Source organism: Xiphophorus couchianus, chromosome 4 (assembly GCF_001444195.1).
Source record: "Xiphophorus couchianus chromosome 4, X_couchianus-1.0, whole genome shotgun sequence".
NCBI classification, from domain to species: Eukaryota; Metazoa; Chordata; class Actinopteri; order Cyprinodontiformes; family Poeciliidae; genus Xiphophorus; species Xiphophorus couchianus.
In genome coordinates, this window is record NC_040231.1 from 5,222,626 (window position 1) to 5,247,035 (window position 24,410).

General features: G+C 35.6%; 1 protein-coding gene and 1 long non-coding RNA gene across 3 annotated transcripts; one reads left to right on the top strand and one right to left on the bottom strand.

The window, feature by feature from the left end:
• Nucleotides 1–398: 398 nt before the first annotated feature.
• On the top strand, nt 399–4,391 carry slc35c1 (solute carrier family 35 member C1). 2 transcript variants are annotated; one of them, XM_028015436.1, is made up of 3 exons: nt 399–549; nt 1,298–1,809; nt 2,923–4,391. In XM_028015436.1, exons 2-3 carry the CDS (start codon nt 1,329–1,331, stop codon nt 3,501–3,503), a joined length of 1,062 nt encoding a protein of 353 aa, XP_027871237.1. In that variant the 5' UTR covers nt 399–549; nt 1,298–1,328; the 3' UTR covers nt 3,504–4,391. The 2 variants fall into 2 exon arrangements, with proteins under 2 accessions (XP_027871237.1, XP_027871236.1); XM_028015435.1 differs by lacking the exon at nt 399–549 and adding an exon at nt 1,150–1,214.
• A 3,341-nt stretch (nt 4,392–7,732) lies between these two features.
• LOC114143415 (uncharacterized) lies at nt 7,733–16,581 on the bottom strand. Its single transcript, XR_003595242.1, has 2 exons — nt 16,402–16,581; nt 7,733–13,948 (listed from the first exon to the last, which is right to left on the bottom strand). It is a non-coding gene; the product is annotated as an uncharacterized LOC114143415 (long non-coding RNA).
• Nucleotides 16,582–24,410: the final 7,829 nt, after the last annotated feature.

The window sequence follows — 24,410 nt, forward strand, 5'->3', positions numbered from 1 at the left end:
GTGCATGTCATATTGCTTGTGACACGCAGATGTGGTGTTTAATAAATCAGTTTTGGATAAGAATAGAATAGAATAGAATAGAGGGTCTCTAAAAACACACATGCAAAAGGCACTATGCACACTGTACAAATATTGCAATAAGTTACCCGTTTTAAATATGTAATGGATGTAAACAGTGGATGAACGCATGTCCATTATAAAATTGTTATAAAAAAATCATCATAATTCAAATATTATATAAAAAGTTGAATATTTTTTTTTTCATTGAGTCAAAACTAAGATTCCAACATCAACGCAAACACTTAGTTTAGCTGATCCTTTCAAATCAGTAAGTCATTCGCACATGCGCAATCACACTGCCATCTTCTTCGACTGGCTTCAGCAGCTCCCCCTTTTGCTGCAGCGCCGCGGTTTTCTCATCCAATGTTTGTAGAACACCACAAGAATGATGTATTTCAAGAAACACAGCTGTCACTACCAAATTTAACTGCGCAGGTCAGACCTCCGGAAACTGTAACACGGGGTAAATCTGTCATATATTCGAAACAGGTATGAAAGCATTTTGTGAAAGCGTTTTAATGTTACTGATACATGTTCTTTTTTTCTCTTTATTTTAGTTATTGTTTCGTTTAACTCGTGTATGAAAAACTATTAACTACAAAGAGAGACTTTTCATTACTTGGGAAATAGGCGAAGAGGATTTGTTAAACTGGCGCATATTGTTGTAATTAATTTGTGACACACTTTAAAAAACAACATTAAATATAAAAACATCATTCACATGAGGAAGTAATAGCTTCGGTTACTGAATAAGCCGGTTCAGGCAGTTTGACGAGGGCGATGCTACATGTAAATATTGTGGAAAGTTTGCAGACGCCTAAAAAATAATTTTAGGTAACAGGATATTTATTAATGATATGTGAGGAAGACTTTTGGCATTGACTTTGTAAGCTTTCATTCATGCTGTCTTCAGTAAAGTATATTAATCATACTAAGTTTGTCTAATTATCGTATTTATTTACTTATTTATTTATGTATCTGTTTTACTGTTAACTGGGTTTTAAATATGAAAAACGATAAACGCTTGGATAGAAATTAAATACTTTAATATATAAACATACACATTTGCTTGCACTTTTATGTTGAAAAGTTTGAGACCGGAAGTTAGATTGTTGATGCCGGGTGGCAAGATAAACTCTCATGTTTCCATCCTGGTCAGTATGTAGTTACACTTTAGCTCGGTAAATGTCGCACTTTTGAAAGCAGCTGGTGTTGTCTTGTCTCCAATCATGAACAGGACGCAGCTGAAGCGCTCCAGCATTTTGAGGATGGCTCTGTCCGGCTCGGAAACGATGAACCAAGATGAACACGAAGAGTCGTTCATTCTTCGAGCTCTCAAGATAGCCGCTGTGGTCGCACTTTACTGGTTCGTTTCAATAACAATGGTTTTCCTCAATAACTACCTGCTGGACAACCGAGAGCTGGATGCGCCACTGTTTGTCACTTTCTACCAGTGTGTGGTGACCGTGGGTCTGTGCTGGATCATGCAGCTTTTCGCCAAGCTGTGTCCCGGAGTCATCGACTTCCCGTCGGTCAAATTCGACTTGAAAACGTCGCGTGAAGTCCTGCCGCTGTCCGTTGTCTTCATCGGAATGATCACCTTCAACAACTTGTGCTTAAAATACGTCGGAGTGGCTTTTTACACAATCGGACGATCCCTCAGCACCGTTTTTAACGTGCTGTTATCATTTGTTATCCTGAAGCAAACCACGTCTTACCAAGCTCTAATCTGCTGTGGGATCATTCTTGGTAGGTCAACGTGTTTTCTGCTGATTATTATTTAACTGCACCTTGCACTGGTATTTTGTGTTTTTCTAACATTGAGTAGTGACAGTTGATTGCAGTTTTTAAATCTCTGGATTTGTCTCATCTGATAATGTTTTGATATTTGTGTATTCCTGTTGCGATTACTGTGCAAAATACACCAACAGAAAAATAACAAATGTTAGAGTGCCGTTTTTTGTTTTATTTATTTAACCACGTAAAATCCTACAGAAAATAAAAAAAAACATATTTCCTTAGACAGATTCATCCATTTTCTATAACTGCTTATAAGGTTGCCTAGGGGCGCTTGTGGAAGGTCCCCATCTGATTGGTTACTGAACCAGTTCACAGGACATGGACATATGAAACAAAAAACAAAAATAATCCTGATTACCGTACATGCAGTTATTTTAAATGCCAATATAAAACACTACACTGCCAGAACACGAAATCTTACCAAGTATTTTTGGTCTGGTTTCTATTGCAAATTAGTACACTTGAAATAAAACAAAACTAAGTTTTGAGCTAGATGTAGGAGCTTGTTTCAGTATTAAGTAATTCCTTAATATCGATGAAAAATACTCGTTCCGCAGTCAGATTTTTTTTTTTACTTATAACAAGACAGAAATTAAGAGACCACTATAAAATCACCAGATGTTGTGTTTGATGAAAATGTGATTCTTTTTGTCTTTTATGAATTACTGATAATTTTCTTTCAAATTCCAAATAAAAAGATATATCAATATTTGCCTGCTGAAAATGACAAATAATCAAAATAGTGCAATTGGCCTGTTTTCAGACTTCAAATGCTAACTTCAGACTTCAAAGCGTAAACAAATTCATGTTCATTTTTTTAAAACCCAAAACATTTAGTTTTGAGCCAGGAGGTATTCAGAAATCATCATTTCATGGACAAACCTTACTCTCCAATCACATTTTTAATGTGTTTTTTCTTGCATCATTTTTGAGTTCAAGTGACTGACTAATAATATGCAATGAAGAACAGTTGTGCACCTACAGCAAAAAGTCATGAAAAACATAAATGTTTAACTTAAAGTCAGTTGTGATTTCTCAGTACTTTACACTTTTGCCTTTCAGGTGGATTCTGGCTGGGTGTGGACCAGGAAGGCCTGGCTGGGTCCCTGTCTTGGTCCGGTGTGTTTTTTGGGGTGCTGGCGAGTGCCTTTGTGTCTCTCAATGCCATTTACACCAAGAAGGTGATGCCTGCTGTGGATGGAAGCATCTGGAAACTGTCCTTTTACAACAACATCAATGCATGCGTCCTCTTCCTTCCTCTCATCTTTGTGTTTGGGGAAGTGGGAAAAGTGGGCAGCTTTAGTGGACTGACCAATCTCCACTTTTGGGGGATGATGACGCTAGGAGGGGTGTTTGGTTTTGCCATCGGCTACGTCACAGGCCTCCAGATCAAATTTACCAGCCCTCTCACTCATAACGTCTCAGGAACAGCAAAGGCTTGTGCACAGACTGTTATAGCAGTGGTGTATAACTCATCCAGTAAGAGCCTGCTTTGGTGGACCAGTAACATGATGGTTCTGGGCGGCTCTTCAGCTTACACATGGGTCAAAAGTAGAGAAATGCAGAAACCTACACACAGAGGGCCTCAGGACTCTGCTAAGGAAAAACTGCTTTCTGGGGAGAAAGAGAACTCTGGAGTGTAACCACACTTGGTTAGTACAAGTAAATTATGAATGTGAAATGCTCCTGAATTTGGAATGATTGTAATTAAAATTTTTGTAACAGTCTGTTTAAGAGACTAGTTTTCTGTCAGCTTTTTATTACGGTTTTATACTCGGATATTTTTCTTTTATAGTTTAGTACACAAAGGGAAGAGAAAAACATTATAATAATAAAGATATGGCACATTTGTTACTCATTGTGGAACTTTTCTACAACTCAACTGTGAGTGCAGTCTTCTCACAAAGAAAAGGTTTGAAGTTATAGTCACTGTTATGTTTAATGTGGGGATTTGCAGGAAGTCTTGTTAAGAGTAGAATGAACAGCATATAAAAGGTATTTATTAGTTCAAGGTAAAAGCTGAAATGGACAAGCTAACAAATAGCCTGCTCATAGTGGACCAATGCTCCTTTCCTCTTTAAAGAAAAGCTCCCACATTTGGAATTTAAGTTGTATAGCTGCAATATAAATTGATCATTCACTGCTGCATGTTTTTTTGAGTTAGGACGGGTTGAAATTCAAATGGGCTTTTCTGTTTAAACAGTTGGTTTTAAACAAACTGGTCATAAAAAAGAACAATAATTGACAGAATCCCCAGGGTGCTGTGTTTAACTGCACCACCTGTTGATTTATGGTATATAATGATGTTTATTTTATATCACGAGGCGTTCATATTAAAAGCAAAAACTTTTTATTTTTTTAAATCATTGCAGCCTTCTAGTTCAGAACTATATGAACTAGAAATTTCTTTAGAGGAAATTTTGTACTTTATTTGTAAGTCCTTTGATTGTTTTCAGTCTACTCTCTTCAATTTCTGTCTGTATAAATGTTATATATTTTGACACTTGTCAAATGAAACTACAAAGACCTTGTATGTTTCTTCTGTTTGTTTTGGTATGTTGGAAATTTGGTTTAAAGATTGATCTTTTCATAGGATAAACAATCATTACCAATGTAATAGTTTGTTTTGTAAGTCTGAAAGACATTTGTTGGGCAAGTAAACATCCAGTATTTACCTCTTCTTTCCTAAGTGATGATTAAACCCTGTTAAAATTCTAACTGAGAACATTTGTGAACTTTGTCCACGGCTCTTCTCAGGAACTAAATGAAGTGTCTAGTGTCAAAAGGGCTGCATCAATAACTTTAATAGAAAAGACATGACAATGAATGAAAGAGAAATAATGATAAAGTTGTATCTTTTTTGTTTGTTTGTTTTTGGATTTTTTTTTTTGCAGTTCTGTCCAGAGAGCAATTGCCAAAAGTTAAAAATGAGAAGCTTCCTGCCTGTCAATTCAGAAATAATCCAAAAATGATGTTTTATGTATGACTTATAGCCAGCCTTCTTTCTCATTTTGTTCATCCCTTTCAAGTCTCTGCCTTGCTGCTACCCTAACAGATGATGACAGAGGACATTGCACTTCACAGCACCTTGCTTGGAACTGAGGAATTGTAGCTTCCTCCATAAGTACAGTCTTCTCTTTCTGTGTACAGCTTCAGTGTAGTGTCTCTAGTCCAGCCTGTTGTCCAGGTGAACTCATCAGTTATTGTTCACATTCAAGATGTGATGATTATTCCCACAGCATGTGAACAATTACCTCATAAAGTCACAGAAACAAGAGTTTCTTTCTCTTGTGATAGCAGTGTGCAGTAAAATGTGTTTCATTTACTGTTGTTACACCTTGTATATGTCACCTACTCCATTACTGCATTTGCATTTAAATTGTTTTTTTGCATAGTATAATTTGACCTTTCAGTTCTTGACTTCTCTGAATGGTTTGCCACTGGTAGAGATATGAGGTTCTAAGAAAACAATCATATTCCAGTGTAATAAGAGCATTATAACAAAATTGTGGTTAATAATGAAGAGTAATGATGCTAAAAAAGTACCTTAGCAGCGTTATTACATGAAGTGTGGATTGAATAAATGTATGCCAATTTTTATTCTAATATTGGATGTGATATAATACATTCCCCTTAAAGTAATGAATTATGGCTGACTAAAACTCATGCCATAAAAGTTGAGTATATGTCATGTTACTAAAAGAAAGTCGACAATAATTAGTTTGTGACCACAGTCAGACAGCTATTATTGCTACTCAATAAGATTGAGGTAATTTTGCTCTAAAATGTTCACTTATTTATGGCACATTATAGTAATTTATATATCGTATACTGAGTACGCTTTGTGGGTTCAAACCTTTTCCTGTGACAAAGAAGAAATTGGACTTTTTCTTTGCCATGGAAACAGTCTTTTTATTAGTGACCGGTATTAGATGTCTGGACCTTTATTTATTGCTAGACTCAGATTTTCCTCTGTTTTTATTTAGTATTTCATCCAACATCTTTCATCTTAATACTACAAACTAATTTGACAGATTTTAAAGTCCCCTTTATATTTTGACTAAATTGGTTTTGTTTTTGCAGCCAAAAGTCTTTTCCTCTGCTTTTGTGACATCCTTTGACTTTATTTCCCTACTGAGTTTGTATTAACAGCTTTCAAATACAAAAGTGAATCCACAGTTGATCATTTACTAGCATAAGTTGGAGAAATAATAATGGAATTCCACTAAAATAACTCTTGAGTTGCATCCTGCTTGTAGATGTAATTCATAAAACCGCATTACCTTTAAGAAAACCAGGAGTTATTTAATAAATTATAGAAAGTTACTTTATGTCAATAGTTTTTAAAGCAGTTGTTAACATTCCTCTACAAGACAAGAACTAATACTTGGTCAGTATGAAACTTCTCACTGTAGACAACAGAATTTTCCAAAATTTCGATTATGAAATTATTAAACTAAGTAAAGTTCTATTCATAGCTTGCATGGAAATGTTCAGCAGTAATATGAAAAATAAATATCTACCAGAAGGCATTTGCATAGAGTTAATCTGGTTAATCAGGGGTGATAAACAGTCATGTTTTATTAGAGTCCACAGGCCTCAACTGAGATCAGATCTCAAAAAAGGGAAGCAGGGTAGTAGGGTGTGTTATAAGTTGTTCAATGAAAAATATACAGTTGCATTAAATAATTCAAGAGATTTGAGCTTTTGGGGGATTCCATAATGGTTGGAAATGGAAGGGAGAAAATGGAAATGTGTAGGTACGAGAGGGAATCCTGAGCAGAAGCCCTTCTGACAATTATGTCTGGATGGAGGCGAGGAAGGTCATGGATGCTAGAGGGTGAATAAGTAAAGTCTCTAGGCTGCAAATAGAATATTTCTCTGAGCAACAGGAGGGCTAAAAATAGCAAACAGAGCACTATGGATAATTACATGAACTGGAAAAAAAGAACAATGTTGGTGGCTGATGTTGAGCTCATCTTAAGAGATAGTTTGTCCTTGTGACCCTGATGAAAGTTTTATAACTGTCATAATCTGGAATCCATAACACCCTGCTCCTCAGCCGTCTCCCTCATCTCTGGTTTTGGCAGGTTCAGTTTGACAGGATGAGGCAAAATCTTCAGTCATGATTGACAGTTCAAAGGATGCCGCTATCAAATGTCGTCACTCATGTTTCTTTACATCTGTCAGCTCCTGATGATGGAAAAAATATGGTTGTCACTTCATTGGTGAGAAAGCTAATTACTGCTGTGAGATTTTCAGCTAAGACTAAAGTATTTCCCTGCTATGCAAAAAGCATTTCGCCACCATGCAATGAGATCCTCACACTGAGTGTTTTTATTACCTGTTATTTCCTGTAGTTTAATGTCATCAGTCTTGTTAGAGGTGTTTTTGGAGGTATCTTAAACCAACATTAGGTGAATTTTGACCACTTGAGGGCAGCAAAAGAAGGTGTAAATAACACCCTGAAACGTTATGTATCATAAAAGATATAAAACATGCAAACTCATACAAACCAGTTAGCAATCATAATAAGCATTCACCACTTGATAAAGTCAAGCTCAGAGTTCAAATTTATTGAAGCTTTCTTTTGTCTAAAAAAGAACAATGCCTCTGTTAAGCCATCATCAGTCACATGAAAGAGGTTTTTATCCAAGCTTTGGCCAGAAGCAAGTTGCTGCATGTAAAACTGATGCTAATGAGACCCATGGGATCTAAATCTAAGGGAAGGTTTTCCGGAAGATGCGAATGAATGAGAGCCACTTTAGATGACATGTTATTGTGACATTTCAGATTTATTTATTTTTTGTTTAAAGGTTTAGGACACATCAGCAGGAGTAAATGAAAAGAAAACAATCCCCTTCTTGTTTATGAACCATCCTATAAAAACATTTTGTAATATTTTCAATTCAGATATCACTTGGATTACCAAAAATAAACAACCTGTAGTTTCTTTTACACTAATTTCTTCTTCTGAAATGTGTAGCAAACCTTGTAAAAAAATATGCATTAGCATGATCTCACAATTAAAATAAATTATGCAATTTGAGTAAATCTTTTCCAGTGCCTTGATTTTACAAAATCCCCAGCACCACAGGTTTGAAACCCCTGACATTAATACCATAGCATGTGCAGCCCCCTTTTGTAGATAGTACAGTTCTTAGTCTTTTTTTTACAACATTGTAGAGAGCAAGATCTTTGAAGATTTCTTCATTCTTCACTCATCATTCTTCATCTCATCTCTCCAGGGTCCTTAAGTATGAACTTTAGCTCAGCCTATAGTTTTTCCAAAGGTCTTAGGTCTGGGAACTGAGATAGTAACCGAAGACATTTGATAAGACACAAAATCAAATGGTGTGTTTTCCACATGCCTTATTATTATTCTACTGAAAGGGCCAATCATGACCAGTTTTTATGTTACTGACAGAGGCCAGCAGATTTAAACTTAAAATACCCCAGTATTTCAGAGGGTTCATGATGCTAAGTAATTTTAGAAAGATTCTCAAAAACAGACCACAGCATCATAGTTAACATGTGGTTTTAAGCTTATATTTCATTTGATTTGACACCAAACCTCAGTCTCATTTGTATCCAGCCAATCCAGACAGTCTAAATAACAATTAGGAAACTCCTTAATGTTTTTCTAAGCTAAGCTAAGTGCTCTTTTAGAGGAACCTATTACTCTAAAATAGTAATAGCACTTAGTGGCCAGAGACTACAAGTGTTAAGCACTATGTCATACCATTTGTCTCAATTAGTGAACTGAGTTACTGAAATAAATGAACATTTCAATAATATTTAGATTGAGATGCAATACTTGTCTTAGAGTTATCTTATAGGAATTTTGTTGCAAAAGTTGGACCCGAGCGCAGACATGAAAACAGTGTTCATGGAGAAGGAATTTTATTTAAAAATAAAAAAAGACATATAGCAACTGAACAACCAGCAACAGAGATCCACATAAACTGATTTTGAACAACAGAAGGACAGGAACACAGGATAAGCAGCATAAAGTAAGCAGAAGTTGAAGAACAAGATAATTTTACAAGGAGGTGAAGAAACTGACTGGCAACAATTATTGAGAGGGTTAATGAGTAGTGCGAGAACCAGGTGTGAAAAATGAGTGGAATGCAGTCCACCTGGTGAAGAACATGAGCAGTGATACTCAGGGAGGTGACTAAGCACAGAAATAATCACAGTGAAAATAATACATGATAATCTAGCTAAACAAAGCCAGAAAACTGACACTAATGTGAATTTGAACCAAACGAGTAAAACACAAGAAAGTCTGAAGAAACCCAACATAAAGAAATTACCTGACTACAATATACCCTTAATGATAACTATCTAAATAAACCAAGACAGGACCAAAACAGAAAAACCCAAATGATGGCAAATTAGGCAATTTCAGTTTCCTAAAATTTTCAGTGTGAGATTATGCCACTACAATAAAAGATTCAGTAGCTTAATGCTTTTCATACATCTTATATATTTTAGATACCTATGATCTTTATCGTGGGTATGTATGGTATATGTAGAAGGCTGTGTATCTCTATAAAAGAAATAAGAGTCTGTTTTTGTATTTAACTGGAAAAACTTTGAATCGTATTTGTTTTTATGTGATTTTATTCACAAAAAACATTAAACATTGGTATTGTATTTATTACATTGTTGACTGACATGTAAAATACATTGATTATAAAACAATTTCAACAGTCTTTTATGGACACAAATACTAACTAATGTCTGTGATGAAAATTTGTAAGGAAATAGACATCATTCTCTCTGGTTCAGTAGAGTTTGACTTGAGGAATGTGACAATGTGTAGGTCTCTTGATGCATTTATTATAACCTCAGTCCAATCATTGTTGAACAACGTCCCTGTTGCTGGTGTCACTTTTCCTACCACACTCGTTCCTTTCTGGCTTATCCTCCTTGGACAGGGTGTCAGGTTTTGTGCAGACCCCACAGAGATCCGATAGAGGCTCAGGAAATCTTTGGAAGTATTTTAATTCATTTTCTGAATAGAGTGTGACATCATGAGTTTTAAGTATTTAATATTTGTGTTATTGCATATGATGTGATCAATGATAATCAATATTACAAGAACTAAACAAATGTTCCCCTCTGTATGTAGTGAATGTATATAATTTGTGGGTTTCGCTGTCTGAAATAAGTAAAAGATATATTCTTGTACTTTATAACTAGCATTGTGATTAGTTAGAAATTACAACACAAATCTGTTTCACATTTCATACATTTATTCTAATCCTTTTCTAATCTTTCTGTGAAGCAACAAACAATTTCAGAATGTGTCAGATAAATCCCTGAGAAGATTAGGAGAGACTAATTGTCTTCTAAATTAAATCAAACTCCTGTTTGTTTTATTAAACTGAAATATGATCTTAAGTACTGTCGGTTTTCCAAACTTTGCTGTTTTTTCTTCATATATCATCCACTAAATTCATCAGAAATGAGAGAGGTATTTTATTGAAGCTGCTTTGATATTTTTTAACACTGCAAAAGCCTTTTATTTCTCGGTGTGTCTCTTTTATTGTGAGTCTTTTCAATTACCACATTTTTGTGTTTAACTGAGACATATAATCTCATCCATTCATGAGTCATAGAATGAGATAAAAGAAACAGGAACCTGTTGCATATTTTATGTCATCCTGAAATGCAGTGAATGGCTTGAATTTGGTTTACCAATGGAGACCTGTTATGTGTAAATTATGTATGCCTATATTTCGTTCTAGAGTTGTGAAAGTGATACAACATGGCTGGATTATATTTCAAGCAGACTTAAAGACTTTTGTCACAAATTAACTGCTAAATTGTTCACTTACTTTTGTAGTAATTTTTCAGTTTCTATTGCCAGTTAAAAGGTTTTACATATGAATTAAAATTGCCCTTTTGATTAAATGTTGTTAGTGTCAATTTGCTAGATTACAAGGTTTGGTTGTGTTGCTTTACCTAAGAATACCAAATTGTTTCTTTAGTTTCTAAGTAACTATGAATGCTATTTTTTTTATTGACTCTGTCAATATGCCTAACTAAAATAAAACTAACATATATGCACATATCTGTGAGACGTATTGTTAGGCATCACATTTCTGGAATGCTGCAATGTGTTATTTCAGACAAAAATAAATGTGGAGTTAATTATGAGAAGAGTAAACTCAAGACAAACAATGGAATTGATACTCAACATCTTAACCAAAGATTTACATAGACCCTGTATGGGTTATTTTAGAGATTAATATTAGCACACAACTTTAGATATTTTTATATTATAATTAATTTTAACAGCTGATTAATATTAAAAATCCTGTGTACTGAGAATCTGAAACAAAACATGTTTATTTTATTTTCGTTTTGTAACCTCAGAACATTGCAGCTTGTGGTTGTTATGTGACAATGCCTTTGATTTATTTCTACACTTCTTGTTGCCAAATTGCAGTTAAGTAGCTGTAAATCCTGCCAAAATATATTTGAAAGTTAAGATTTCCAGTATATAATAATAAAAATATATATATTATATTACATCATATTTTATTGAATTGTTATCAGTGCATTGTGTAAAGCCAGTATAGAGAGGGTTAGAGAAGTCATTCTCTAATGAATACTCAATTTCAGTCCTTAAATCAATTATTGCTGTATAGATTTCAGAACTTATCTTACTACAGAACACACCTGAGATGCTAAACATTTTTGACAGATATTCTTCTAATCATTTTTGTGTCATTTGAATTTTTCTTTTTACATTTCTGCTTTGCTGGTCATTGTGAAATGATGCAACAAGAGTTTAATAGTAGCATAATACAAACATTACAGAGATACTGATATTTTGAATATCCATGGCAATGTAGAACACAGAAAAATGCCTAAAATGCACCACACACTGTTGTATTGTTGATTTCTTTACAACACCACTTCCTTTCACTGACATTTGTTTCTGCACAGTTTTCTCATGTTTCACTCTTGCACCAGTCAATTTACAGCATGGACTTTGAGCCATTGCAACATCTTAGCTTTTTTTTTTTTTTTTATGTTTTTTTGATTTACTTTTGCTGCTTTGTTTGGGATCATTTTAATATTGCATGACCCCCCATCCAGAAAACTGTATTTAGTATCTACTCTTGTAACCTTTGTCTGATAATGAAAACATTTCAGATCAACAAATAATTTTGCTTTAGAATATATTGAAAAGCCAAAGCCTTTCATTAAATCACTGTGTTCAGTGACAACTTACTGATATTATGTGGGAGAACTTTCTGGACTTTTTGCCAATCCTTGCATGTTCTTCACATATCAGCATGAATGTCAGTGTGACGTTAATCATCGTGGTTGTTAAAGTGTCTGCTTGGGTATGATCCCTTGTAATCTTTTTGGCCATTATCTACTGTTTAGCGCAGCATGTCACATTAGTGGTCCAGTATGCGCCCCTCAAAACTGACAATGCAGCTGTGATAAACATGACTTTTAATGGAAATGTGCATTTACTAAGTGGAAGGTAATTATAGTTGTTTTAGTTGGTAGTTTATATGGAAGAAGCTCTGCGTCACATTGTTCTGGAATATGAGCCAGTGGATGTTTGTTGTGAACAGACAAAGAAACTACAGAACATTAATTTGAAAATATTACAATAATAAGGAAACCGTTTTCAAGAAGCTGTGCACTAATTGTGTGATGAAGTAATATGCAGCAATGATTATTGTTGCCACAGCATTAACTGAAAGCATGGAATAGAGATGAGCTAGGATGAGCATAATGATGATGTATTGACTTGGAGAAGGAATTCTTCACCGTAATGAAATTCAAGTTAAAATGTTTACATTAATATTAAGATTTAAATTTGTTTCCTTAACACAACATCATTACTTTCACTACTACTGTTAGGATAATGTCACATTTTATAATATTATTGTCTATTCTTAATTAAAATATATTCCCAATGTCTACAGACACACAGTTAAATGTGTTAACTGCTTGTGAAAATCTGTGATCTGGTTATCTGACTAAATAGTACTAATGTTGAAGTAAGATGAACTTTTCATTCTGCCTTATTTGTATAGAGTAAACAAAATATAATTCCAGTTATAATTGTTAATATTTTAAAATAAACATTACTGTTCTAAAAATATATTGGCTCTATTGTTTTCTTCATATGCTGATCTTAGCAAATGTACAGTATTTCCTGAGTTGCCATAGCTAGCTAGCATGTGTACACTGTTTATCTGGCTGATAGGTATGCTCACTCTTGCAGATTTTGCTAAAGATTTGTTTTTGCATTGCATTTTTTTCAGAGGGATTAAAAGAACTCCCTTGGTCCCTGAGCCATGACTGTCGAGACAAAAATCCAACTCATTTCCTGTCAGTCAGGAATCATGCACAGCTTACTGCAACGAGTAGAGGAAGAACCATTATAACTTCTTACAACCAAAGAAAACTGCACTTCCTCGTAGATCTCATTAAAACTGCTTCTAAAACAGGAGGCTCATGTATTTCTGCTTTTTTTCTGCTGCAGTACAACGAGGATGAAACAGTAGTAGTCACTGTAGGGATCACAGATTGAAGCAAGAGATTTCACATATTTTTAAGACCATTCTTACTTTGAAACCTGAAACATCTGACTTTCTCAAAAATCCAAAACATTTCTCTGATCTTGTGGATCTCACAGGCTCACGTAAGAACCAGAACTTTACATTCCGAGAATCTAAACTCCAAAGTTACTGATTGGTTTGGTGGAACTCATCTGTGTCCTCCAACAAAACGGTTCAGAAATGTTGTACTGCGTTGTGTTCACTTCAAACAGCCGTTACAGCTTTGGTCAATATGTTGGCTCCCTTGCTGAAGAGTTAACACCCTGGAACATTTTCACATTTTGTTACATTCTGCAAAATAAATGTATTATGTGATTATAACAAAGTGATGACTACTCATGAAGTATAAAGGAAATAATATGATTTTAATTTGATTCAAATTTGATTCTATTTTATTCAAGTCCGACATGTATCCAAATTCATTCACCTTGACATTCCCCCAGTTGCCTTTGAAATTTTCCCCTGCGGAGGGAGACAGAGTCCACCTGTGTAATTCAATATCAGTGAATATCAATATTAATGAAGCTTTTCTTTGAACACATCAGATGTTTGTTAGAGAGCACTAGTAAACAAACAGCTGCAAACTGCAAACCTACCAAGATGTGGCTAAACTGGCAGTTTGGGGGAGAGCCATATGTTTATTGCCACCTTTTTTCAGTATCACATATCCGTCTTCATGATATTCTGTAGGTATTGCCTTTTGATACCTTTTATAAATAATGCAGATGACCCTGTTCTGCCTCCCCATACATAATGTACACTCACCCCTGGGCTGTTTCACTTTTATTCTTATCTGTCTGTGCAGCATGCTGCTCAGGGAAGTGATGTGAGACGGACAGTCGATGACAGATTTATCAGACTCTCCTCTTTCTTTCAGTTTGTGGTCTATGAAGCAAATCACGTACATAACTTATATCCCACTGGTACACCATCAATAAGTTCTGAATCATCTAACAGTACAGAACTCAGTGCTCATCATGGGGAGGACAACGACGGCATCACAGACTACATCACTGACCACATTAAGTTCTGTGTGGACAACACTGTGGCCCTCATAAAAATGTGGTGTTTCTCCAATAACAAGCCTCGGATCAACCTTCATCTCCTCAAAGAGACAAGGAAGAGTTGAAAGCAGTGGCAGGGACCTTGAATACAGAAAACAGCCTTTGCTGAGCTTGCTACAAGAGTCTGTGGTGAAATCTGAGTTAACCTGATAACAACTCCGCCCTGCTCTGCTCATCCATACAGTACAGAGCAAAAGAGGCTGCCTTCCAAATAACACGTACAGTGGATTTAACACATAGAAACAAGAAGATTTCTATCATTTTATGCACTTTTGTTTATGCTAAAACCAAAAACCACATTAAGTTGTGGCTATAAAAACATGACTCTCCCCTAAACTGCCAGTTTAGCCATAAATTGGTAGGTTTACATTAGAACATTAAACCAATATATGTCGTCAAACAGCATGGAATAACAAGAATTACGACAAGATAGCATCTGTATCCCTTGGCCCCAAGGTTTTTCCTACCAACAGTGTTTCTCAGCTGGTAGATCCTGACCCAAAAGTGGGGTGTGGATCCAAAGTATGATTTTTAAGAGAATTTGTCACATTGCAAAGCAATAAAGAGAATCAGCTGACAGGTATATCATCTGACCAAACCCTAAAATTCATGTAGGCAAGCCTCTCGGATTCTGATGAGCAAGTATCCTTCCCTTCCCAGATAAGCTCCTACAATTAATGCAGTCTATCTCTTTGAGTGTGGTTTCTCAGCTCTGGTTCAGCTAAACACAAACCATAGAAACAGGCTGGACATCAGGCATGACCTTAGAGATGTTTTGTCTACAAACACTAGCGATTTCTTGTTTTTTCAGAAGGAAGAAACATTCCTATCCCTCCCTTCCCATTTATTCTGATTCCTATTATTCCGGCAAATTCTGGTTTATGATTTTATTTTTATACCCAACGTTGAACTCTGTGCTGTTTAAATTTACAATACTTCTCAGTAGTTAGATACAGATAGGCACCCAGAATAAAATATACATTTGTAAAATTTGGAATCTTGTTCCTTCAACCATTCATTTTCAGTTTGTAGTGAAAAAGAATGTATGCTGGAGAAATTGTTTTATTTATTTTTTTTGAATGTGCCTTGTTGGTCAGCAAATAGTCACATATGATGTATGTGACTATTTGAGGCCCTCTGCTGCCTTACTAGCAGGAGGCCTCAGAGGGGTCCACAAAATGGTTAAATTTTACTAAGACTTTCAAAATTTTAGAAGAAATAAGAAACATATTTAATTGTTATTAAACATTACAAGACCTTGTATGTCTTGTTTCATTGTCAGTTGTCCATAATACAAAAATAATTTTTTGTCATGCAATATGTAAAAATATGAATAGCTCAATACATGACGTGATGTGTATAAACAATATATTTTGTAATTTTCTTTCAAAAGCTGTAATAAAATTTCCTCAAACTCATTTACTCACATTTCATTTGAGATGTTTTCCCAACATATGTTATTTTTCTTCAAAATCTAAATTACTTTGGCAATATTTATAGATTTAAAAGCAAGTTTAAAAGAGCTTAAAGTTTCCTTTTTGACCATAAATAATGATGACCCGACCAACTCAATGTGACTGAGATTAGGAGGTACACTGTAAAGAAATCTGTTGTAATCTAGTCATGAAAACAGATATTAGAATCCAGTCTTATTTGTAATCTCTGCCCTTGGTTTGAGCGACAGCTAATTTACCAAACTTTAATAGCCTCACTTTAAAATGCAAGATCACTTTGGTTGTTACTTCATCTTGGCTTTCATCTATGCTCCTTTGGTTGCTAATGCTATACAGTCTGTGACAAATTAGAACCTTTTAGCAGGATCAACCTTTCATAATCTCAGTGGCCATGGCATGCAGCCATTTATATCCGCTCACCTCCTGATCACACTGCGAGCGCCCACGAGTCTTGTGGAGGCACCGTGTCGTACCAGCAGGGGGCCTCAGAGGGGTCCACATACTGGTTCCCAGCCTGCAGTGAGGCTCTGCTCGTACAGCACCGAGGACTGGAGGCAGCTCAGTGTGCGGCAGACAAAGACAAGCAGCTCCTTCATCCTGCTCTTGTGAACATTGTCATAGGGATGCAATCTCAGACATGCATTTATGAACTGAAAAGCCTTTAGCGCCTCAGGATAAAACACAGAGAATACAGCAAGAAATACCAAGTTACTAAGAGAAGATCTATCTAATCTTTCTTTATCTATTTGTGCAGACTGTCAAACAAGAGGTGTATTGAGACTCAAAAATGTAAAAAAAAAAAAAAAATAATTAATTTTGGTATTTCAAAATTTTCAGAAGTTTACAGCATGATTCATAAAGGATGGCATTCAAAGTATTGAATGTAGCGTTTAAACATAAATCCTAAATAGACTTACATTTGGAAATTAAGCATATTGAATTTTATTTTACTTCATACAAATTTTTTGGTTTTATAGGGAACAAAATGAATCTGCTGGCATTCAGACATGAAGTTTACAACATTAGATAAAAATAAAACAATGTATCTTAATACAGTGAAAACAAAAAGATTTAGTCATTTGCAATTCTTAAAAGAAAACAAATATGACCTTACAAAGCTAAAATATTTTTTACTGTTATTTTTAGATTGAAATCTGAGCAAGACAGGCATCCTAGCTGATATTTGTTTAGGACCTGATACATGCCTTTCTCAAAAGAATTGTCTAGATACTTTTATAAAGTACTTTGTAATGTTTTAGAGAATCAAAGTAATTTTCTCAATGTGAAAAAAATGTGTTCTTTGCCCTCAAAAACTTTTTAAAAAATCATTCTTTCTTTTACTTTTTGTCATTTTACATCTTTCCTCCTTTAGGTTTTACTCAGTGCAGACTCTTACTTGATCAAATGTTCTATGTTATGGGCGTGCCGTGGTGGCGTAGTGGGTAGCGCTACCCGTATTTGGAGGCCTTGAGTCCTCGACGCGGCCGTTGCGGGTTCGACTCCCGGACCCGACGACATTTGCCGCATGTCTTCCCCCATTTCCTGTCAGCCCACTATCATATAAGGGACACTAGAGCCCACAAAAGACCCCCTGGAGGGGTAAAAAAAAAAGTTCTATGTTATAGTATATGGTGAAGTTCTGTGATCACATAAAACCCTTCCATCTCTGAAAAATACAAGCTATTTTACAGTGCAACGTGGAATTTACTGAAACAACAAACAACCTGAAACCTGGCAGGACTCTCTGAAAGAGTTGTGTTGCTTATTGTCAAAGGAGTGTTTTCTTAAGGCGGGGCACATACCACAGAGATTGTTGACAACAGTTTGCTATTAGCAAACTTTCCAGTCCTGAAGGTCTATGTTCCAGTGAGATTCCAAACATCAATAGTAGTAGTACAATCTATTGTAGTCAAAAGGTGTTGTCAAGTCACTTAATTTTACAATCTAGAAGGCCTCAGAGAACCTCAGTGAACAATCAGCAATATAATGAGGAAAGAAATATGTAAAAATGGATATGTCAAGTCTTGAATATCCTACAGTGCACTGTTTATCCATCACACCCGTGTTAAAAAAAACACTGCCATGTTGTTTGCATGTCTCCCAACCATTGCATAATTCAGAGAAGTAGCTAAAGGCTCAAGGCTCATAGTGATTCTGGAGAAGCTGCAGTGATTAGGTACAGGGATTTCTTGACAATGCAATTAATAGTTATGCACAAATACTAATTTGTTCTCCATGAAAGAGTGGCAAGATTTTATTTTATTTTTTCAAGAAAATCAAAAGAACTTTCTTCTACAGTTTGTCACAAGTAGGGGACAGAGGTAATATGTGAAATGAGGTACTCTGATCAGATGAAGGGAGAAGCTGCTTAGGGTCAATAGGAAGATGCAGAGAGCTAAATAGCAGTCAGTGCTGCAAAAAACTGTTAAAAGCTGAAACAGGCTTAAGTCTGGAGAGGAGTTTCATCTTTCAGAAGGAAAATAAACCAAAACATACAACAAAGAGTATTCTTGTGTTAGATTGATCTACACCTAAATCTAAGCAAGTACTTTTGCAGATAATTAAATCAAGTACTGTAGCTGCATATATATGCAAGCCGCAATTATCAGACATTTAGTTATAAAAATTAAATACATCATAGATTAGTCTCCCTTTTCCTTCACATTTGTGCATTCCTTGGTGTCAGTCTGTCACAAAGAATCCAAGGGGCAATGATGCTTTGGCAAATTAGCGTGCTGCAGCCATGATCATCCAGCCATTCATCTGTTACCTAAACCCGCTTATCCTTTCAGGACTGCAGGAGGGGGAGGGGAACAGGAGGGGTTATCTCCAGCAGTCATTGGGCGAGAGGCTGGAGTACACCTTGGACAGGTCGCACGTCTATCACAGCTGCTAAAGTCAATACTGTACACAACAGCTGCTGATTTTTAGGCATCTTTAGGCAACAATGTTATTTGCTGTCTTCATGCTCTTTACCTGCCAGCACCTAAGATATATATTAACTGATGACATTTTCCCCTTTGGAGGGAAAAACTCTATGAAGAATTTATTTTTCCTATAATATCCGGGGGGTGTATGTTTTTCTGACTCTCCTGTGTCATAAAACCAAAAGTTATCTGCAGTCAGCCTCTAACCCAATTTATCTTTTGCTGAAGGGGAACCAAGTGCTTATTTGGATGTTATAGAGAAGATCTCTAAGTGCTAAAGTCCTTCTTAACAAGTCATTGCATCTTCGCCAGCCCCGGGCCTCTTACCTCTGAGTGTCTAGAGATAAACATTTTTCAAGAAGCATAAAGACTCGGTCTGCAAAGTCAACTGCCATTTTTCGCAAATTTGCTCTCTTATCTGGCTTTTGAATCTACATAATTCACTTTGAATATCACATTTATTCAGCAGTTTGTTGCATTCAAGTAGCTCATCAACGAGAATGCACTGAAGAAGGAAAATCCCCCTTTGCCTCCAGGTTTAAGCTCTGCACATGTACACGTGCTCGGCAGCACACAACGTGCCAGGTGAAAATTCACCTGCCACAGTAGATAGCGTGTGGGTCTGTGCTATGTGCACATGGGACACTCTGCAACTGTGAGTTTCTCTGCAGACTGTCCAACATGTGCTGTCATTGAGAAACACACTGAGAGGATTTGCTAAAGTTAGCTCCTACTCCTGCGACACAGACACCTGCTGTGATCAACGAGGCTTTATGCAGGACACCTGTAAAGTCAGCCAGCCAATTAAACAGTGAGTGCACAGATTCCTCCTCTTTCAAAACAAGTTGCAACAGTAGAGACATATAATGACCGAGAATTAAAGATCTGAATGTTTATTACACGGTTATATAAGTGTTCTCTAAAAATATTCAGCATTGCTCATAAAAATTTAATAGCTACCTTGAGCAATTGCGTAAAAGTTGTTGATTTACATCGAGAAATAGTTGTAAAAAGGATAAAAGGTTTTCTATTTGTGTCAATCAAATGGTCTTGAAAGTTTGTGTTTTGCAGAAGTCCTTGATTTAATAGGATTCTATGATGCAAAATGGTTTGAAGTTCCTTAACTAGGAGAACATCCCACCCGCACCTGGGAGGAGGCACACAGAGCTCTCATCTCAAATCCTCTCTCCTCTGTGTGTACGTTGTGCATGTCTACAGTGTTTGTTTAGCTTGCTTAGACTTCTTTAACTTAGAGTAGGAGAAACCTGTCGTTACACTTAATTTATCTTCAAAACCCCCACAAATCTCATTGCTGCTTAAGTTGTAGGCACAGCAGGGAATTCATCAGGAAACCAGAAAAGCCCATAAAGTGAAGAAGAGAAGACCTCCTCAGGTGAGCACTTTCACTGGATATTATAGGAAATTAGAAAAAGAGCACATGTTTTGCATGAATATTTGTAGTGATGTAGTCATAGTGGCTACAGTAAAAAATTTTTGGAGGAAAAAAAACACATTTTACAGGAATGACATTCCTCATAAAATTCATGACTCCAAAATATTTCAAAATACAGTTCTGACTGAGAAATTGTTACAAACAGTTCTGTCAGTGATGTGACCCCATTCTGAGCATACCTGAAAGTGATGATTGGTGCTTGGTTGAATTCCCACTCCTAGTCCTGGGATGACGGCTTGATCTAGGTCACGTCAGCATACTGGCAGCACTTCTACTAAAAAAAAAAAAGAAATAAAAATCATCAGTCCGCAAAGTCTTGAAATGAGCTGAAATACATAAACTGTCAAATTAAAAGATTAATGACATTACATCTCAAGACAGGAACTAATGTCAGCTAATGCATTGTTTTGAAGTGACAGGCTCTTAAAGCGATGCAAAACAGCTTGCCTTGGGCCACATGTGTATCAGTAAAGATATGATGCTGTGTGCGATCGACTCCCACCACAACTCAAGAACAGGCTGCATGAAGATGAAGTTCAAAAGAACTGCCTAAAGGCTTAGACTGTAAATTCCAAGGAAATTAACTTGATGGATTTTACATCAGACAGTTTATTTTGCTGTGCCTAATGTCGGAGAACATAAGTATCGTGGGCAGCTGCCCAGCAGAGGGCTCTGGGATGCCTCTTACAGATCAAAAACATGAGCCTTCCATGCACGTTTTTAAAAAGGCTACTCTGTAAAGCATGATTTAAAAAAAAAAAATCTGTCTATAGAAATGTCCTCTAAAAATTGAATTGAGATGCAACATATATTATTTTACCCCATCCGCTAAACATAATAATTCCTAAATATGTAAGATTTATAAATTAAAAACCAATGGTATAAAAAATAAATAAATAAGGCCTGATTCAATCACAAAATTACATTTTGTTCCAACTAGGAAGGGGAGTTAGACCACATAATGATCTTTATTTAATTAGTCAGTTCAATTTAGTTTATTAACACAGCATCAGTTCACAACAAATGTCACCTCCAGGCATATAAGAAGAAAAAACAGGTCCAATTCAAATCCAATTATCCAGAAATGCAAAATGGGATCAATCCAGTGCAATTCCATAATTTTGCCAGATTGAAATACAGTTACACACAGTGCAATTAAAATACAATTTTTAATACACTGCAATCAAATTTAGTTAATGATGTTAATTAATGAAACGTTATGTGTCTCACAGCAGATTGCATGTCATTGCCTTGGTATTAATTCCACATTCTGAGGAAACATGTCGTGGCCATGAAGAGATCTTAATAGAAAAAAGCCTACAACAGAACCAGGCTGAGTATAAAAGACTATCTGCCAGAATCAACTGGGGTTTAGAGGACAGAAAGCAGGCAGAGACTGTGGTCCTGGAGTTTTTTTGTTGTTTTTTTTACAGGGAAGTACACTTAACTAGAAGCAGTTAATTTAGTACATTAATTTGCATTTTAAGACAAAATGTGCTTTTGTTGGGTATTGCACATTTTGAAAATACAGTGGAAATATGGCAGCGGAGTTATGGACAAGAAAAAAGCCTTTTAATACACTGCTGTGAAACGTTCTGTATTTAACTTCAACTTCTTAATTCATTATTTTTTTGTTTGTTTCAGATGGGATAACATACACTTTGATTGCTGCCCAGCTCTGGTTAAAAAAACAAACAAACAACAAAAAAAAAAACAACCTCAAAATACACGAACAGAAATCTTTCCAAAAAAACCCATGAATTATCATGATAAAAAATAATGCTGCCTCAGTAACTACTGTTAGAAAAACTGTGGTTAAGACAGAATGTAAAAATGGTCAAATGTGTGCAATGATCTGGACTATAAGTAAGTTCCCAAGTAAAACCCCTTTTTTATTCATAAACCCCTGAGTTGCATCCATTAAGAAGGTGTAGTCACATCAGACAAGAATCTCCTTGACAGCCACACTATAGTGCAAATATAGCTGTCTGCTGTCTCAAGCAACAAAAAGGTAAACTATGTGGTTGGTCTAATAAAATGATTATAAGTGATTATTATTACTTTCTATATGGAGTGCGCATTGTGCAGCCATTGCTTGAGCTACTTGTTTCCCATAAAGGTCAGTTGTTGATCAATGCGTACATTAAACTGCTGTCTAAAATCTCTGACCTCATTTGATTAAAGTTATATAATCCGTGGTCCAAAGAAATTCAGTATCCCCATTGTGCTTTGCTGTTTAACTGATTTCATTAGCTTGTGGTGCTGAAGTAGCAAACCCAGTGAACCATTTTTTCTTCAGTCACTCCAAGGAGATGCTTCAGGCCTGTGTGTATAAGGAGTCTTCACAGTTCTATATCATTTTGTTACCTTCATGGTCCAGAGCCATGGTTTTCCAACTGTGAGATAAATACCACTGATGGTACTTGAGCCTTTAGTGGTACTCAGAAGAGATTTTGCTGTCAAGTATTGGCAAGGTAACACAAACTAATTAGCGATGATGTAGAGCTAATAAACACTAACAGCTAAAATGATGAATTGTTAAGCTGAAACTGTTCAAATGAGAATAGCAGCTAAAAAAGCTTAATTCCCACTGCAGCACAAGTGAATAGCAGAAAACCAGAAACAAGTGTTAGTGTCTACTTATGCTATTCATGTTCTAAGTTTGAAAACTGCTAAAAGATATGCCTGTTGGCCAGCTTTAAAGAAGCTAATTGAAATGCCTTTCTCTGCATTTTATATTTATTCAAGTGCAATGTATTTTACACTTTTGCAAGTCTTTTTCCTGTGATTTTATATGTGGACAGTCATGTTGGGTTTTGCTGTGGGGGTTCAGTCTTGAAATGAGCTGAAATACAAACATAAATAACTTCCTGATTTATGTTTTTCGTTATTTGACTTTTTTTTTTTTTTACTTAGTATCAAACAGTTTCTACCACTGGTATAGAGTAGATATATTTACATGATCGAAGTAAAGATGTGGAAACAAGAGAAGAACATTTTTAATTTTAGTGTTGTATTCTTTGTGATACTGGCCAATTGATTATCTGCTAAAAGCACAATATTAGATGGGCCATTCTGATTTATGATATGGAAAAGTTTGAATGTCACTGCAGTCTAGTTTACTAATTACACATTCAGTCTAAATTGGCTCTGAAACAAGAGGGATAATTGTCCGGCACTGCCAGGTTAATGCAATGTCAGATACACTCTAGGTTTTTCTGAAATCTTCCAAATATCTATCAAAGTCAATTAATTATACAGAAAACGTTATTCTAATTTGTATGATCACATGATACAGTAAATAGCATTTTCAGAAACTAATTTTCTTCAGCCGTGTAGCACCTTAGATCTATGTCTATTTGCTTAAAAGTTCCTTCTTCAGAATTTTAGGCAATGGATAAAGAAAAGTAGCCTAGTAAAGAAAAATGACACATTTTATTCACAAAAATTGTCAAGATTTTTGTGAAATAACTCAATGAAATTAAAATTCAGTTTGTCACAGTACCTGATGCCATCAATCGAATTTAATGCACTTATATTAGGATTTGTTATAACTGACCAACACAATAAACTTCTGAATACTTGAGAAGTGGAAGTAAAATGATACATGACTTAATTTTTTTTCTTTAACCAAAAAGCAATCTGAAAAGTCTGGTGTGCATTATTATGCAGCCTCACAGCACAGTTATGTAAATGAACTTAATTTATATAGCACTTCTCTGGTCAAACCATTCGTTCAAACAACTTAGAACTAGAACATCTCATTTCACTTGATGTTAAGTGCTTTGCCAAGAGGCACATTGACATATAACAGAAGGAAGATGAAATTGAACCCACGTCTCTACTGATCACCATGTGTCAAAATGCATCCAATTCTGACTGAGCTTGGTTTCTATCATTTGTGAAAGAATTTTGGTTCGGAAAGCTGCCAGAAGTTACTTCAACAATCTTATCAGAAGGCAAACATATTTTTATAATAATCTTATTATAAGATAATGTAAAATATACCATTGTTTGTGTTCTTGTCCTTGGCTTTCTAAGTTGTAATG

Coding starts and splice junctions, on each gene's coding strand:
- slc35c1 (XM_028015435.1), top strand. Junction 1,810..2,922: donor CTGCTGTGGGATCATTCTTG/GTAGGTCAACGT, acceptor TTTGCCTTTCAG/GTGGATTCTGGCTGGGTGTG.